The sequence below is a fragment of the Cervus elaphus genome, chromosome 14 (assembly GCF_910594005.1).
Source record: "Cervus elaphus chromosome 14, mCerEla1.1, whole genome shotgun sequence".
Classification (NCBI taxonomy): Eukaryota; Metazoa; Chordata; class Mammalia; order Artiodactyla; family Cervidae; genus Cervus; species Cervus elaphus.
This window is the reverse complement of record NC_057828.1, coordinates 8075394-8092375: the sequence shown is the minus strand read 5'-3', so window position 1 is coordinate 8092375 and position 16982 is coordinate 8075394. Positions and strand designations below refer to the sequence as shown.

Sequence of the window (16982 nt, the reverse complement as noted above, 5' to 3'; positions counted from 1 at the left end):
GGACTCCTGGAGAAGAGGGTTTGCTGGGGACCGCCCAGGGTCTGTGTGGGACCGCCGATCGGAAACTGCAGGGAAGGATCTCAGGGCTGAAGTCCCTGAGTCCATCCCACTATTCACTTCGGTCTTAGGCTCAGACAGGGTTTGATGATGGGACAGGAATAAACAATGTGGATTTAGCAACTGGAGAAAGCAGCAATGCAAGCCAGCTCACAAGCCAGTTTGTTGTCAAGGGAAATCAAGGCGCGAGAGGGAAGAGATGAGCCTGCCATTTCCTCCTCCCCTGGGGTAGCTTCAGATGGTTGAGGAGGGAATGGCAAGAGTCATATCCCCGCCTGAAATCATGCTGGAGAGCCTCCAAGGGTGACCCCATCTCATCAGGTCAGAAACGGAGGGAAGTGAGAGCCACGTGGCAACTGGATAGCTTGTCTCTACACCTTTCTTCACCCTATTTCCTGCTCCGCTTTCAGCTCAGGAGGCTCCAACCCTTGACAGACTCAGAGCACTCTCTTCTGAAACTCTCTCCCCTTCCCGCCCCATCCACTTGAAGGTTTGAAACCAGAACGGAGTGTAGTGTAGCGTTCATGTTCTAACCCCACTGTCTGGCTTTTTTTTTTTTTTTTAAAATATGGAACGCTTCACGAATTTGCGTGTCATCCTTGCGCAGGGGCCATGCTAATCTTCTCTGTATCGTTCCAATTTTAGTATATGTGCTGCCGAAGCGAGCACCACTGTCTGGCTTTTTAAAATTCTGAACAAACGGTCTGTGGTCCTGCCAGTGCATTTCATTCCTGAGGAATGCCGCTAGAGTGTTTTTCTTTTTTCCCCACACACAGCAGTTGCTCAGTAAGTCACTGTGGAGAGAACAAGTGCACCAAACAAGGCCTGTACAGAGGGCTTCAGAAGGGCAGAGGTGAGCTTGGTTCGGGCCAGGGCTCCACCCAAGGCAGGATGAAGAATTCTCTCCCCTGGTTCCCACCGGGTGCCATCAGGAGCGAGGCAGGGCTGGGCCGCCTCTGTAAACAGCGGGGTGTGCTGGGCTCCTGCTCCAGGGAGGGCAGGATCAGCCCTGGCCACTGCAGTCGCTCCCCGTTTCTGCCGCTGGACTGGAACGCCTTCCTGGATGTTGGAGGGCAACACCTTGAGCTCCTATTGTCATGTCATTGCCTTTTCCAAGTTCGGATAGCTTTTACCTTAAATGGAACAAAAAACCATGGGCATGTCCTGGCTTGGGGTACACTGTGTCAAAGCTGAACCGCTATGGTGAAGGCTGGTATCCTTTTAACTCCCCCCTGGCCTGTAGTTTCTCCAGATGAAGTTAGTTTTTCTAACATGCAGCTGCTTCATCTGAGTATGGGAAGGGCCTTTTCTAGCTGTAGGCCAGGGCAAGAAGGGGGAACTCAAAAACTCGGGGAAAATTCAAGGGTGACCGAAGGCAGTTCTTCCCCGTGTCTGCTTAGCTCCTGTTGCCGGGGCAGTAGGGGCCCAGGGCCAGCCAAGAAGCAGGCGGCAGCTAAGGTGCCTGAGGGACCCTAAGAGCATTCTTTCCATTTGCTCTGTTCCTGTAAGCGCTGTTACCCGTAGGCAAAAAACACCAAAACTTCCCAAATAAGCTGCATTCCTTAAGCTGCTCGCCAGACTTCACCCTTAGGCCAAGCGTGGGCCCCAGGAGGGTATATGTGGTAACTCCTGACAGGAAAGCTGCTAGTTAGGGCTCCCTGAAGACGGGCATCCCTAAGCCCACACCTGCTTCCCCAGCTCCCTCTCTACAACAGTGCCAGAGCTCATGGAGGCCGCTCTGGAGAACTCAAAGGATGGTGCAGGCCGCCTCCCTACAAGGCTGTGTTCGACACCACTGCCTTTCTCATCTCAGTATTTTCTTTTTCGAGCATTTTCTTTCTCCATCATTATCACCAAGTTAAGAGAGACTGTACCTGCAGCCCTAAGAACTCCATGACGGATACTTACCCATTATATTGGGAACACTTCAGAGGATGGCACTCATGGTCTCCTGGGGAAGTTGTCAGCCTTGGTCTGAAACCATCATGAGATGCTGAAAAATTCTCAAAGCAATTTTTATTTTTTTAAAAAACAAACACCCTAAGGAAAAAAACAAAAAACCACTGACTCATCCATGCCAAACTACGCTTTCCAGAGGAAGCGAGTCAGCAGATTCAAGTGAACAGTGATCAAATCCCATGATACCAAATGATTCAAACCTGATGCTTCAGACACTGACATCCTGAGCTGAAATAGCCACAGGTCACCATCTGGCCTGATTTAGGGGAGCCCTTTCTTTTTAATTTATTTGTGCGGTAGCGTAAGAGATGAGAGTCTTTTGCGTCAACAGGCAGGCAGGCAGACTTCTCCTGTTATAGAAAAAATTATGAGAGCCTGGGCTTGACTTAGTGGTTGGTGAGCTATATTAAGAATTGTATCCTTTCTTTCAAAGGCTAGACGGTATATTTGTAGCTCTGGCTTATCTCAGGGAAAATGGCCCTCAGCAACCAGAGCTTTTAGTCCTTACATGGATGGGTTTGCTTAAAAACTTCTCTCACTGAAATAGTAGGCACAATTTGACACACCTGAAAGGATTACCCCTGATCACATTCTGGTTGGAGATCAGGTATGGAAGTAAATTCTTGTAAAATCGTGGGCTTTAGGAAGAACAGGTTGAAGGTGAAAGTGGGACACGCTGAAGAGATTAAGAATACTGCAAACCGAGGGGCTGATCCCTGGCAGAGGAAGCGCTTCCTTGACTTGCCGGTCCCTGGCCTCATCTCTCCTTGTTCGGAAGGCTCCAGCTTGCTCACGTTGTGGGTGAGTGACTGCAGTTGCTCTGTGCATAGTAAGCTGTGGAGTTCTACAGCCTGGTCACCTCCGGCGAGACTGAAGAAACGGAGGGAAACGCGTTCTGGCAGTTCCACCTAATTCAAGGGATAAGTACCTATCCTTCATTCTCAGAGGAGAAGAAAAGCATTCAGATGCAGTCTGGAACAATCACTGTCACCCTGCCAACTTCCGTGTTTGTGATGCTGAATGACAGATGCAAGAGAAATCCTTAAAAATAAATGAGAAAGAATTTTCCATGATTCACTAAAGCAGTAGGCGTACTCTTGTTAGTCAGGAAAGCTTAGAACCATGTATCACCTGCTACCTAAAATACAGCATTTAACTTTACTTATGTCTAGTTAGGAATTAAGCAAAACAGAAAGTTTCAACATGACCAGCTGCTACAGATTGTTTCACAGTTAAATTTTTCATCTTTTGTTCAGTTTTTTGATCATGTAATAAACCCCATTCTTAAAAACTCAGTGTCATGAAAACTAAAATATAATGACATTAGTTAGCTAACCTGTCTGTCCCAACTCCCCTTAAAACACCTAGGAATAACTGAAAGACACGTGTACCCCAATGTTCACCACAGCACTATTTACAATAGCTAGGAAATGGAAGCAACGTAGATGTCCAAAGGCAGATGAATGGATAAGGAAGCTTCCATATACACAATGGAATATGACTCAGCTATAAAAGGAACGCAGTTGAATCAGTTTTAATAAAGTGGATGAACCTGGAGTCTATTATACAGAGTGAAGTAAGTCAGAAAGAGAAAGACAAACACTGTACATTAATGCATATATGTGGAATTATAAAGATGGTACCAATGATCCTACACGCGGGGCAACAAAGGAGACACAGATGTAACGAACAGACTCTTGGACTCAGTAGAGGAAGGTGAGGGTGGGATGATTTGCGGGAAAAGCACTGAAACATGTACATTACCGTATGTAGATCAGATGACGCGGGCAAGTTGGGTGCATGAAGCAGGGCACCCACAGCCCCTCCGGGAGAACCCAGAGAGGTGGGGCGGGGAGGGAGGTGGGAGGGGGGCTCAGGATGAGGGGGACACATGTATACCTGTGGCTGATTAAAACTGATGTACGGTGGAAACCATCACAATATCATAAAGTAATTATCCCCTAATTAAAATGAAAAAAAACTCAAAAACAAAAACACCTTGGGATAAAGCATGCTAGTATGGTCATAATCAATTTCCTCCAGGAAAGGAGATCCAGGCTAGACTCTCTCTTCGTTCATGGAGCCCTTATGGGACAGAAGTAGAATCTTTGTATCATAGTTAGGTTATGGTTGCATTTTTTCATTATCATCAAATGTCAAATATTGGATCAGAAAAAGGTGGCCTCACATAACCCTTCTCTAATTATCCTCTCTCAAAAAGAAGGGGTCAGAGGTTCACTGTGTAGGTCAATTTGAAAGAAGGTACGAGGTGAGCACACTTCTGGTGCACGGAGGAAAACAGCCCCAGCACGTGCACACGCTCAGGAGCATCACGACCGGTTAACTCAGAGCCTCACGATGAACGGGCGTGCCTGTTCGCAGCTTGCACTGTAACAAGGGAGAAATCGTGACAGCAATCACAGACAGATCAATCACTGTGGCAGCAGAAGGTGGGATGGGGTCTAATAAGGTGAGCAGGCATTAGCTGACAGGTCAGTTTTCCATGTTGAAAGAAAACCATGATTTTAGGAATGAAATAAAACAAACAAATAAAACAAAACCCAGCTCTGTACTGCGTCAGTAACAATTTGGAAACTCAGCTGATTTTTTCAATTTAAAAATCAATAAGTCAACCAACTTGACCTATTTAATTGAAATAACGAAAATGGCTAAAGAACAACCCAATGACTGTAATACACAGCCTGAATCGCTGTATCAGCTCTGATCCAATTCAGTTACTCAGTGCTATGGCTGGGCAGGGATCCAAGCAGTATCTGACAACGGCTGGAAAAGGGGGGCACAGTGTGACAGCTTCTAAAAACTGCAATTATCCCCAAACTTGAAATGCACTCATAACCTCTCCAAATCCATCTGGCACAAACACAGTGTTTTCCAGCAGCCCACTCTCCCCAAACTTGAAGTAGCCCGCAACAGCCAGGCATGCCAACTTGAATGACTCTGCTCTGCGTCACTCTCTAGGCTGCCAAATTTAGGCATAAACACATCCATTCACCTTCCCAGAGCTTTCTAGAATTTGTACAGTGTCATGGGTTGTCTATACCCTGTCACTTGGCCCGGGTTCCATAATTTCATGGTTCGTTCAATACACAGAATCGGACCACAGGCTCCCTTCTCTCCCAAGTCACACACAGTGCTGAGTGACCAAGGAGACAGCTCACCAACAACACAAACATCGAAATCTAGCACATGGCAGACGCGTTTGAGGTTTCAGTCCTTTTAACAGTTTGCTGAAGACAGCAGGTCTCCCTGTGTGATAACGACTGGAAAAACCACTTCAACATATGCTCTGCCTAGATAATGCAGGAGTTTTACACAACTTCTCTGCAAGTCAGAGCGTTTAGCAAGAGTTAAAGGGCTCAAAGGACTTGCATATTCCATTGCCTTCTGCAAACCAGGGGTAGGGCAAATAACTAAGGTTTTAAATATACAGTTGCTCAGGCCCCAGAAGTACCAGGATGTCCCCTTTTAAGAGGCTGGGGCCTCAGTCTGAACCCTGCCCTGCATGTGGCCTTGCACCCAAGAGGCTGGGGCCGCGCTTCGGACATTTACCCTCACAGCCTGTGCTGTGGCCATCAGGAAAACTTCTGCTCAGGGCAAAAGTTCCTGAAGCAAAGTGCCTGTGGCATGTTCCTTCTTTTTTCTGTGTTGTCCAACAAAACCAGCCTCCTCCCCATCTTATGGAATCTGCAGAGACTAAATTCCATGTTAAAACGGAACTGGATAATTCTGAGAACAGTGTTAGAGAAAGCAACGGTCTACTCTGCAGCGAACCCCATCAGGACAGCATTCAGGTGGACTCCCGTTCTGGAGGAGGATAGAAGCAGAGGCAGGACAGGGGGAAGAAAACAAGTCAGCAAGTGCGTTAGCTGCTGTCCCTTCCCACCCTTCTGAGGACGGCATCTGGTTAGCAATGAGCTTTATTACTAGCCCTCGCTGTTTAAATCTTAGAACAGAAATAGAATATTCAAGTGAAGGAAAAATGAAACGGATTACAGTCTTTGGATTTTCTCATAACCGAAGCTCGCTCTGAATCCAGGGAATAGTCTTCTGTTTAAACTGAAAGGGCCAGAACTGTGGCACGTTAAGCTGGCAGACAGCTGGAAAGAGGAGTGGAGTGATGGAGCTGTGGTCAGCTCCACGTGACAGTGATCACTTCATGAGGAAAGAATCCATGGAGATGCAGCAGCCATCTGCACGCTGAAGCTACCTTTAATGTCCTGGCTCATCTGGAGACCAGGGTTAAATCCCTGGGTTGGGAAGATCCCCGGAAGAAGGGCATGGCAGCCCACTCCAGTGTTCTTGCCTGGAGAATCCCATGGACAGAGGAGCCTGGTGGGCTACAGTCCAGGGGGTCAGAGTCGGACACGACTGAGCAACTCAGCACAAGATGTCTGTAAAATGCTTTCAGTGCCCAGGAAACTAATCAGCAGCAAAACAATGACAACATAAAATAGAAACACCACCCATCACAGAAATGAAGTGAGCCACTTGGAAGCAGACTTCTCCAGGAGACCCCACATTCTACTGTGAGCCCTTCCCTCTGGCAGGAGCCCACAGGACAGCGGGCTGGGACAAGAGGTCTCGCTTTGGCTCTCACCTATAACTACAGCTATGTCCCAGATTAACCCTCTGGAACAGATGCTGAGGGAGTCTAGAAGTTAATGATCAGGATATACTTTCTGGCATACCTTCTACCTTGAGAGAAAGAGATTTAAACCAACCAAATTTAATACGGAAGTTGATGCATGCCTGCCAATAATAACAAAAGATGCACTGACCTATAAAAAGTCTTTTAATATATATTCCAGGATGGCCAATACAAGCTGGTTAGGTAATCTAGCCCTTGTGAAGAATTCTTTTAACAGTCATATAAAAATGCTTTGCCTTATTAAAAAAAAAATCTACATTGACAAAAAACACATCCACCAATGGGCTTTTTTTCCATTTTCAGGTTTGCAAGATAATTAAAAATACATATATATGCATCTCTTGAGCACATCGCTATCCATTAGTTAATCAGTTTTGGCAATACACTGCACAGAGGTATACCACCATTGGTTTCTGACATTAAGTTAGCTTTAAGCTTATTGGCTATTCCTACAACTGGAGGCAACTTGGAACCCAGTCCCTGGAAAGCATTTGCAGGATTTACTACCCGTTTGCCTGACACCTTTTCAATGGTGAGAGGTCTGGGAACAGATTTGCTAATCCAAGGGTGTCTTAATGCTTGAGCCGGGGTCAGGCGGGCAGAGGGGTCCCACTGGAGGCATCTTTTCAGAAACTCTATAAATAAGTAGTCCTCACACCCTTTCAGCGCTGTCCCCCAATCTTTGCTGCCTGGGGGACCCCGCTTCTTACCCCTCCGCGAACGACCTCCCACAAGCACTGCCCTCCCATCGGCCTGAGTGGTCACAGAACAGTAGCGAGGCAGGCCCTTGGAGTTAATAAAGTACTTGGCACGTTTGGACTGTTCCAGAAGTTTTGCTGGTGGCATCCCCAGAAGCTCCATCATACAGGCCAGCTGGTCTCCTTCATCCTCTCCAGGGAAGAGCGGCTGTCCTGTCAGAAGCTCTGCGAGGATGCAGCCAAAACTCCATATGTCGATGGGTGTGCTGTAGCGGCTTCCCAGGATGATCTCCGGAGCTCTGTAGAACCGAGACTGGATGTAGGTGTACAGCTTCTGGTACTCGAAACAGCTGGAGCCAAAGTCAATGACCTTGGTCGCACTGCGCCCATGCTGTTTCAGGAGAATGTTCTCTGGCTTTAGGTCACAGTGAATGATCTTGTTTTTGTGGAGCGCATCCAAGGACTGCAAGATGGATTGAGCAAACTTGCGAACTAACTGGATGCTAAAGCCCTGGAACTTGTTTTTTTTAATGAGCTCATAAAGGTCTATGCTCAGCAATTCAAAGGCCATGCAAACATGGTTCCGGAATGTGAAACTTTCTAGCATGTGAATAATGTTCATACTACCAGTTTTATCCTGCTTTTTAAGATGTTCCAAAATCCGGATCTCCTCGGCTGCTTGGCGATGGAAGCGCTTTTCATTGCGTACCATCTTTAGGGCTACGTACTGCCGAAGTTTGTGATCATAGACCCGGGCTACCTGCCCAAAACTGCCCTTGCCAATAATTTTCAGCACCTCATATCGATAAGCTAGATGGTCTCGAGGCACGTGAATATAGGACCCATCTGCATCGTCATACCCACCGTTATTAGGACCACCAATAACTCCATGTCTTTTTTTGGCATTTGGACCCACAAAGTAAATTTCTGGATAATTGACAATTTCCAGCTTCTCATAAGCAGTGAGGTGATGTTTATATTGCTTCAGGGCCTGTTCTGGAGTCAGAGGCACCATTTTAGATGCTTTGGATGAACTGCTGGCTTTCACTGTATTCAAACTATCTGAACTTTTACCCTGAGAAGCGGAGGGAGAGCATTTTTCAGAGTCGTTGATACCATCTGACTGAAGGTTGTCGGCTCTTCCATTGCCAAATTCTTGAAATAGCTGTTCTACCTTCATCTCACCTCCATTCAGGAAGCGTTGAGTAGGATCTCTTGTTAAATGCTCAGTGGTGATCTATGGCAAAGAGAAATGAATCTGTTAAAGTCACTAAAAATAGTGGAAGGATGGAAGAATCCTCCCCTGGACTGAACAAAACAACAAAACATGTCCAGTTGTGTAGTTAAAAGACCCAAAAGTGAGATGAGAAAAGCAGGCATCCCTAGAAGCCTATGCTATGCTAATCTTCAGACTCCGTGACTGTTAAGGGCACCCCAACTCCCTACATATGTCTTGCTTTGTTCCAGACAAGATGGTCATCTTACCATACCCTACACATGCTAGATTCCTTCTAACAGGTGTGTCTTCCTACTGAGGATCTTTCCACCGCATCCACTTGAATCCTACACTCTGTCAAAGGCTGATTCTCCTCTTCTCTCTCTCCTACTCAGGGCCACTCCAAGCCCGCACTGTGGGTCCACTCACGTCTCAACTGTAGCTTTTCCATCTACCATATAATCCGGCACCTGATTATACATATACTGTCCTACACTGTTCACACCTGTTTCCAAGTATCTTCCCAAATCTTAAGGGCACGTATCAGGAGCAAAACAATGCATGTTACAGTGTTCTGTAAACAATAAAGGGACAGAGGCAGGATGTGAAGCCAGCGCTTCTGACTCAGTCAGAACGTTAATACAACTTGGCACCAGCTTCTCCTGGTGTCTGTTTAACTCTCCAGTAAGGCCTGAGTGCTGATCGTGGTCTGGAATCAACCAAGGCCTCATCATCTACTCCAGGGTCCCCAAATAAATTATTCCATCTTCCTACCTCCCTTCACTCAATCACAAAAGTTCTAATCCAGAGAAGACTCCTGAGATCATGGAGGCCAATTCTTTCTGTATCTGATGAGGAACAGTAAGAATCCAAGGCCCCTGTGGAAAGGGGCCTCTCCTAAAGAAAGATAGCCTCTTTCTTTCCTTCTCTCTCTCCCAGGCTCACAGACACATACACCACTCTTCCTCAGCAAGAGCCTACACGACAGAGGCACACAACTCTTTACTTGATTTTGCATCACCTTTTTCTGCAAAGAACAGTAAGCCACAGAAGAAAACTCTACTTATTGAATATCTCTGAAATAAGATTCTTTGAAAATAGATGGAGAAAAAGGGCAAAAAACCAAACACCAAAAAAAAAGAGAAAAATGTAAGAAGGTGCTAAGAAGAAGAAAAGGGAAAAAAATGCTAAATCCACTGTTCAAAAAAAAAAAAATTCCAGGACAGTTCCAAGAACAATTTTTTTTTAATGGATCTGAAGAACTGCAGCTCTGATGTGTCTGAGAGCCTCTATGATCATTTCAGGGGAGCTCTGAGCTATAGTTATGATCTCTTAAAATATGACACGAATTATAAGGTAATGATCCAAAGTGCCCAAATATTTAAAAAACAGAATTTTAACAAGACCTAAATAAACAACACCTAATCTATCATCTATATAAATAAAAATATAAATAAAAACAAAAAAGGGATGAAAAAAATTGTCAGCATATCTAGACAGACCCTAATTTAGTTACAAAAGCAGGATATTAGTTCCTGCCTGTTCCTGTCCTATAATCAATTTAAACATTTATAGAGTACTACAGTTACAAAAATGAGGCATCTTACATATAAGCAAAGCAGCCAGTACAACTGTAGCCATACTTTGACATTGGGTTTCTAAATAAAGAGGTAAGACAGGGACCAGGACAGATCTCTGATACCAAAACAGAGAATGATCACTAGTCAAGAAGTGCTAAAATGTAAATATAATACAACATTTTTCTTTTTCTTTTTTTCCATTTATTTTTATTAGTTGGAGGCTAATTACTTTACAATATTGTAGTGGTTTTTGCCATACATTGACATGAATCAGCCATGGATTAACATTTTTCTTATCATCAATTAAATCAAATAATTATTCCTGTTTTTAGGGATGTTCAATACTACTATAAAAGTAGTTGTAGTGAACAATTGAGATTACCAAAAAACATGTGATCTCAAGGCTCTACAATCTATTAGGAGACATGCGTTGCTGAACTAAAGAATTATAATTGTTTGATTTTAGCTAGATATACACAACAAAACCGAACATTTGCATGCATCTCAACCAGTTTTCCTTAACATTTTTATTATCTAACCTAAACGTATCTAAATATTTACTCTAAAGTCTTGGGGACACATTCTTAAAAAATATGAAGTCAGAGGCCTTGGCTGGGATGGCCACACTGCTCAAAAACTGTTGGTCCCAGGACAGGTAAAACCTTTAGCTCAGTTTCTTAGCCTGGATTTCTCCATCTGTAAAATGTGGATAATACCGCCTTGTAGTATGTTAGGAGAATCAATTAATGATATATGTGAAAGACCTTCGCAAATGATAAAACAGTTTAAAAATACTGGTAACAATTAGGGAAAATTCTCAGCACAGTAAGGTTTAAACTCTGATACACCCTCCCTTCCCCGTCTAGCTTATCTTTTCTCTCTGTGGTGCCTTCCTCTGTGGCTCCAGACTCCCCCTCCACCAGATGTCTGGCATTAAATATGCCTTCTGCTCCAAGAAGGGCTTCTTGATTGGGCTTCTCTTAGGATGCATGGAAACACTTCACCCACTTTCTCCCCCACATAAAACCTGCTTGCAACTTGCTATACAATTTAATGTGCTACCACCTCTCCAGAGCTATTTGAACTTTAATAGAAGATTAATGTCTCAACCCAAAGGAATAATTGTCTAGGAACTCGACAAGCTGGTAGGAAAGCTATCTGTGGTCCAGGGTCCATCCCTGGGTACTTCACCTAACTCTGCCTACAAGGAAGGCTGCCCTGGCTCTCCAGGTCTTCACTTCTGTTTGTGATCAAGAGAGGGTCTCAGGTACAGAACATTAATAAGAACAGATATACAACAGAAAATTAACTGCCACAAAACTATTACAATAAGATTAAGGATGTCATTTGGATTTGCTGACTCGTGGTTTTTCCTTAAAATGAGCCTAAATCTCTCTCTCTGCAATTTAAGTCTTACTTTGCTCTCTGGACTTGCACAGGAGTATCCAAATTTCCACGCTAAAGCTCTTCAGATACCTAAAAGGGTTGTTCTACCCCACTGTTTTTCTGTAGACTCATCATCCCCATCGCAACCTCCACCTCACACGGCTTGTGATCCCACGTTCTCACCACAGGCTGCACTTTGTGCAAGCGTGGCACCCAGAACAGAACCCAACACTTCAGGTCTAGGCCCCCATGGATTGTCAAGTTCTGAATCTCCAATGCATCTGAAGAATTCCAGGAAGGAATTTTTCCACACAGGGAGGGGTTCTTTTCTTAGCTTTCTTTCCTTTCTTGTAAATAACTCAAATACTGGCCTGAATCAATTATGTATCAAATCTGCTGTGCTATAAATAAAAATCTTTCTTTCATTGTTCTAGAAGAATCTACAATTCCACACACATGTTAAAGTAGTTATAGAACACCACCCTCTCACTCTCAACCCTAAATCTCTGCAACACAAAGCTAACCTATTAAAAGCCTAGGAGCAGATGATTTATCATTTACAATGAGAATGTAAGGCATCTCGGATAAACAACGAAGCTAAAAGCCTTTGTGAAATGAGCAGTAGGGTCCTGGAGTCATGGCATAAAGAGCTACAAGTGTCACTAAGAGGTCCAAAGCAGTGTAAAAAAAAAGGTTTATTTCTTTTGAAATGTATTTATTTACTTCTGGCTGAGCTGGGTCTCTGTTGCTCTGTGTGGGCTTCTCTCGTTGCAGAGCGTGGGCTCCTGGCTACTGGCTCAGAAGCCGTGGTACACGGGCTTCATTGCTCCACCGCATGTACGATCTTCCTGGACCAGGGATTGAACCTGTGTTGCCTGCACTGGCACGCGGATTTTTTAACTGCTAGTCCACCAGGGAAGCCCTCAAAAGTACTTTTTCAGCAAAGTTTGCAAAGACACCATTGGGTTAGAACATAAAACCTTGTGTTTCCAAAATTGTATTATTGTGAGTATCATAGAGTAAAAAAAATTCATTTTGATCCTGAAACATTAGTAGGCAATTTAATTGCTCTACTAGACAGCTTCCCTGGTGGCTCAGATGGTAAAGAGTCTGCCTGCAATGCAGGAGACCTGGGTTTGATCCCTGGGTCAGGAAGATCCCCTGAAGGAAATAGCAATCCACTCCAGTGTTCCTGCCTGGAAAATCCCATGGATGGAAGAGCCTGGTGGGCTACACCCCATGGGGTTGCAAAGAGTCGGACATGACTAAGCAACTAACACACAGACAGTGATTAGCACTGACAACTAACGGCCAGTGCTGACGTTAAAATGGCCTATTATCTATATTCAATTATCATCTCCAAATTCTCTAGCGTTCTTTCCAAAATAATGTATATTAAAAGTAATTATGCAATTTTATTTTAAAAATATTTATAAATTATACATAATTTGTATCAATTAATAAATGTTTAGCTCTTAATTTAAAAAATTAGTTAAAATGTATTTTAAGTCACATGATGACCAACTGCAAAAGTTTCCTATAGAGACATGCTAATGGTCAGTAAGTAACCAAGAAATCCGATCGTCAACACAAGAACTACATATATGGTTCTGGAGTTTTCAGAAGTTTTTATATATTATAAAAATAAGCTGGCAGAGAATGGAAAGGAAACTTATTGCAATCCAGAAAGGAGATTAAAAATAGGGTTACTGGCCTTCCAGATATATTTAGCCCATATTCTGTAATATTACTAGCCTTGAAAGCAGTGAAAAGGTTGATTTTTAGTGGCAAAGCTGACAAACAGCTGGGAAAGACTATGAAAAATGCAAGCAGTTCTTTATATAGAAATAATTTTAGGTCTTAAACAGAAATATGAAGGAGAATTATTGATAAATTAGTCAGCTCAATTATTCAATTTGTTCATTAGATGACACGCAGCAAATTTTAAAACCACAGGATAGCTTCTCCCTGTCATGGAACTTGTCCAAACCCCACTCTCCCTATCACTCTATGTGTGCCGAGGGAATAAGAATTAGTTTTTTTTATTACCTTAATAAAATGGTGTCAAAAGCTAAATGCCTGCAAGCTCCAAAATGAATAAATGCATCAAAACCAAACTGTATTGTTCAAGTTTTATTTATGATCTATAAAATGGTTCTCTTAAGCATACTAATAAGCTAGGACTGCATTTCTACCTTGCAGAAAAAAACATACCTCTAAGTTCAGAGATATTTTCTGTTCCTTGTTTTTGTTAAAATGAGCCATCATAATACACTCTATATATTTATCATTCTATTAAAAAGAATAACCATTATTTAGACAAAAGTAGCATGCTATTTTTTCCCCTTATTTATCCCAGTGATTGGAAGGAATAAATAAATGGATTCCAAATCAAAATCACTCTGAAAAGCTAAACTTGGACCTCAGAACCTGTTATTTCAAAGTCGAGAGAAACCAAAAAGAAACAAAAAAAGAGCCTGGGTTAACCAGTGAGCTATAACTGTACCTTGATCATTCAAAGTAGCACTTTCTCCTTTCAGGAGGACCATTAAAGCTCAAAGAATTACTTCATTTACTTACATTTAGTCTTCTGGGTAGAGGTGGTTCAGAAGGATTGCAGAGTACATTTGAACAGGGTGGGCATTTGGTTTCATCTATCATCATGAAGGTATCATAGACACCATCCCCCAATCTAGTTGAAACGATTACAGATAAAATCTGTCAGTAACTAAAGTAAATAAGTTTGTATTTCCAAAACACCTTGTCTTTTAACTACTTCTTATCTTCTACAAAGAATAATTAATACAAACAAATGTCCACTCTGTATATACACTACCATACGTACAATAGCTAGCTAGTGGGAAACTGCAGTATGTATATAGCACAGGGAGCTCAGATGGGTGCTCTGTGATGACCTAGAGGGGCAGGGGAGGTACAAGGAAGGCTCAACCGGGAGGGGATATATGTGCAACCTGTGGCCGATCCACACTGTTGTACCGCAGAAACTAACACAACATTGTAAAGCAATTATATCCCAATAAAAATGATTATGGTGGGGGAAAAAAAAGGTTCACTTTGAATTTTGGCACTGAACACAAACTACAGAGGTATTTTGCAAAGGAAGAGAGGAAATCCAACTTTTCTCTTTTTGTACCTAAAGAAATAAAAGTATTTCTAGGTTTGTATTTTGAAACAGTTAAAATAATTCTTACTTTCTGAATGTTGTTAAGGATAGGGACTATCAAAGGATTTCATTTAACTTATTACTTGAAAACGAAGACTAGTTTAAATACGGAAGCCTAAAAGCTAACTAGAACAAACAAGACGGAGGACTGTATTTCAAAGTCGGAGACATGGATTTTAATTTCAGCTCTAAAACTGGCTACACCAGCTCCCTCTCTGAGCCATTTTCTACACAGTTGTAAAGGGAAGAATAGTTCCAGTCTACACCTTTCTGGGTCTTATAAGCAAGAAATAAAAGGCCTTCTTAGGGCTGTCTTCTCTTTACTTACCCACTTAACATCTATCTAATTTGTAGAAAAATACAGTGAATTCTACAGCAAATACTAAAGAAATTATCTAAATCACAAGCATTTCATGTCTTTAACCACTTAGTTTTCCAGTGGATGGTGGAAGCTAAATGCCAAGTGATTACAGATTATTTCTCTGTACTTTAAAACTGTGCCTCCACCACTGGAAGGGAACACAAAAGACAGAGAGGATTTCTTTAATCCACAAGATGGCCCTGAATAATGTATTGCCACCAAGAACACGGACTTCCCAGTAACACACATTAGCACTTCACTGTATCATTTTTACAAGATATACTATGAATGCAATGATAATGATCCAGCGGCCAGGGAAGAATTTTTTTTTTTAATCTTTAAAAGCACGCTGCAATAAGTCAGTGGCTTGTAAAAACTGTTTTTCAGAATCAGTTCTAGAGTTTTCTTAATCAATGTGTTATAGAAATACAAAGAGTTTTTTAAAAGCTCAAAAAACAAACCCTAACAACCCACTACAAATATTTTTAGAATGTTCTCTTTTTAAAAAACAGTCACGTTCTGATAGAATTACGTCTTTAACGGGAACTGCTTCACTGACAAGAACCAAAAATTCTGGATGCGACTGATTCTTTGCCAACAGCAGGAATAAAACAAACACAATGGGACAGACGTCCACATTTACAGGGAAAGACAGATGGAAGACCTACAAGATTTCCCATAAAGAGCCAAAGGAAGTGTCCATGCAAATGAAGTGGGGAGCGGAGAGGGGTCCCTTCTATTAAGGTGTAAAATACAATGCAAGGTGGAAAAACTCTCCAAACAGGATCCACAGAAAAGCCCTACCGAGGAGAGCCCCACACCTGCACCCCGAGGCCAGACCACACCCCTCACGGCAAAGTCCTCGGTTATCCCTGTTCATCCTCCCCAGTTTGCTAAGAAGCCCCTACAAAAGTCCCAGCTTCTTGGACTTCTTGACCGTACATCCCCGATGGAGGGCTTCAGAGAGAACCCCAGGGTGGGAATTATTTCCCTAGCCTCCTCCCCCACTGGGCTGGGGAGGAGGGCAGCGGATGGAGAAGAAGGCGGCGGGCCAGACCCCTTCCCTAACCCTCCCGCTGGGGGTTCGCTCAGCCTCCAGCCCGCCCATCCCCGCCCCGCTCCCCGCCGGCCAGCGCCAGCGCTCACCGGGGCGCCCCAGCCCGTTACGCCCGCGGCGCCGTTACCTCCGCTGCTGCGGCGGGAGTGCGGCCCCCGGCGGCCCCTCATCCTTCCGCCCGGGCCCGCGAGCCGTGCCGCCCATCCCGCAGCTCGGGACCCCGCTGGGGGGAGGGGCGGCGGTTGGAGAGGCGGGCGGGCGGGCGGCGTCCACCTGCGCCCGGGCGGCTGCCTTCCGGGCCGCGACGCTGCCCCGGGAACTCGCGTCTGGACACTGGCGCTCCGCGCGCGTTCGCTCGGGACTGGCCCGGGTCGGGAAGAGCGAGAAGAGCAGCTAGGAAGGGAGGCGGGAGGGGGAGCGGCGCGGTCGCCTAGCAACCGCGGCACGCCCCGGGAAACGCCTCTGCGCAAGTACGCGGTGACGCACGGGGGCGGGGCCGAGCGTCCCCCGCCTCGGGACACGCCTCCGGGAAGCGCCTGGGGAGAGACCCCAGGAGATGGGGAGTAGGAGGCGGCCTTCCGTGCGGCGGAGGACCTCTGGCAGCAGTCTGAGGGCTGGGGACCCGGGCTGTGTAGGGAGAAAGGCCCTGACGGAGGGTTTGTAAAGTAACCGCCCTCGCTTTCCGACGTGCCGCTGGCTCCTCATGGCCGTCTATCCCTTAACACGTTTCAGCTTGGAGTTCTAAAACCTCCCTTGAATATGAATTTTAAAAGAATGGGGAAAAAAAGGGGGGTAATTTGTCAGACTGAGGGGCA

The 16982-nt window shown here is 44.4% G+C and overlaps 1 protein-coding gene and 1 non-coding gene across 3 annotated transcripts; both read right to left on the bottom strand.

Moving 5' to 3' along the window:
* Positions 1-619: 619 nt before the first annotated feature.
* LOC122708436 lies at positions 620-726 on the bottom strand. Its single transcript, XR_006345208.1, has one exon. It is a non-coding gene; the product is annotated as a U6 spliceosomal RNA (small nuclear RNA).
* A 6085-nt stretch (positions 727-6811) lies between these two features.
* On the bottom strand, positions 6812-16568 carry DYRK3 (dual specificity tyrosine phosphorylation regulated kinase 3). Of its 2 annotated transcripts, none has more exons than XM_043924080.1 (3): positions 16295-16568; positions 14146-14257; positions 6812-8620 (listed from the first exon to the last, which is right to left on the bottom strand). In XM_043924080.1, the coding sequence occupies exons 1-3, from the start codon at positions 16369-16371 to the stop codon at positions 7046-7048; spliced, it is 1764 nt and encodes a 587-aa protein (XP_043780015.1). In that variant the 5' UTR covers positions 16372-16568; the 3' UTR covers positions 6812-7045. The 2 variants fall into 2 exon arrangements, with proteins under 2 accessions (XP_043780015.1, XP_043780016.1); XM_043924081.1 differs by having other exon boundaries at positions 16257-16379.
* Positions 16569-16982: the final 414 nt, after the last annotated feature.

Coding starts and splice junctions, on each gene's coding strand:
- DYRK3 (XM_043924080.1), bottom strand. CDS start 16,371: ATGGGCGGCACGGCTCGCGGGCCCGGGCGGAAGGATGAGGGGCCGCCG. Junction 14,258..16,294: donor CTCCCGCCGCAGCAGCGGAG/GTAACGGCGCCG, acceptor CGTTTCAACTAG/ATTGGGGGATGGTGTCTATG. Junction 8,621..14,145: donor CTCTACCCAGAAGACTAAAT/GTAAGTAAATGA, acceptor TCTTTGCCATAG/ATCACCACTGAGCATTTAAC.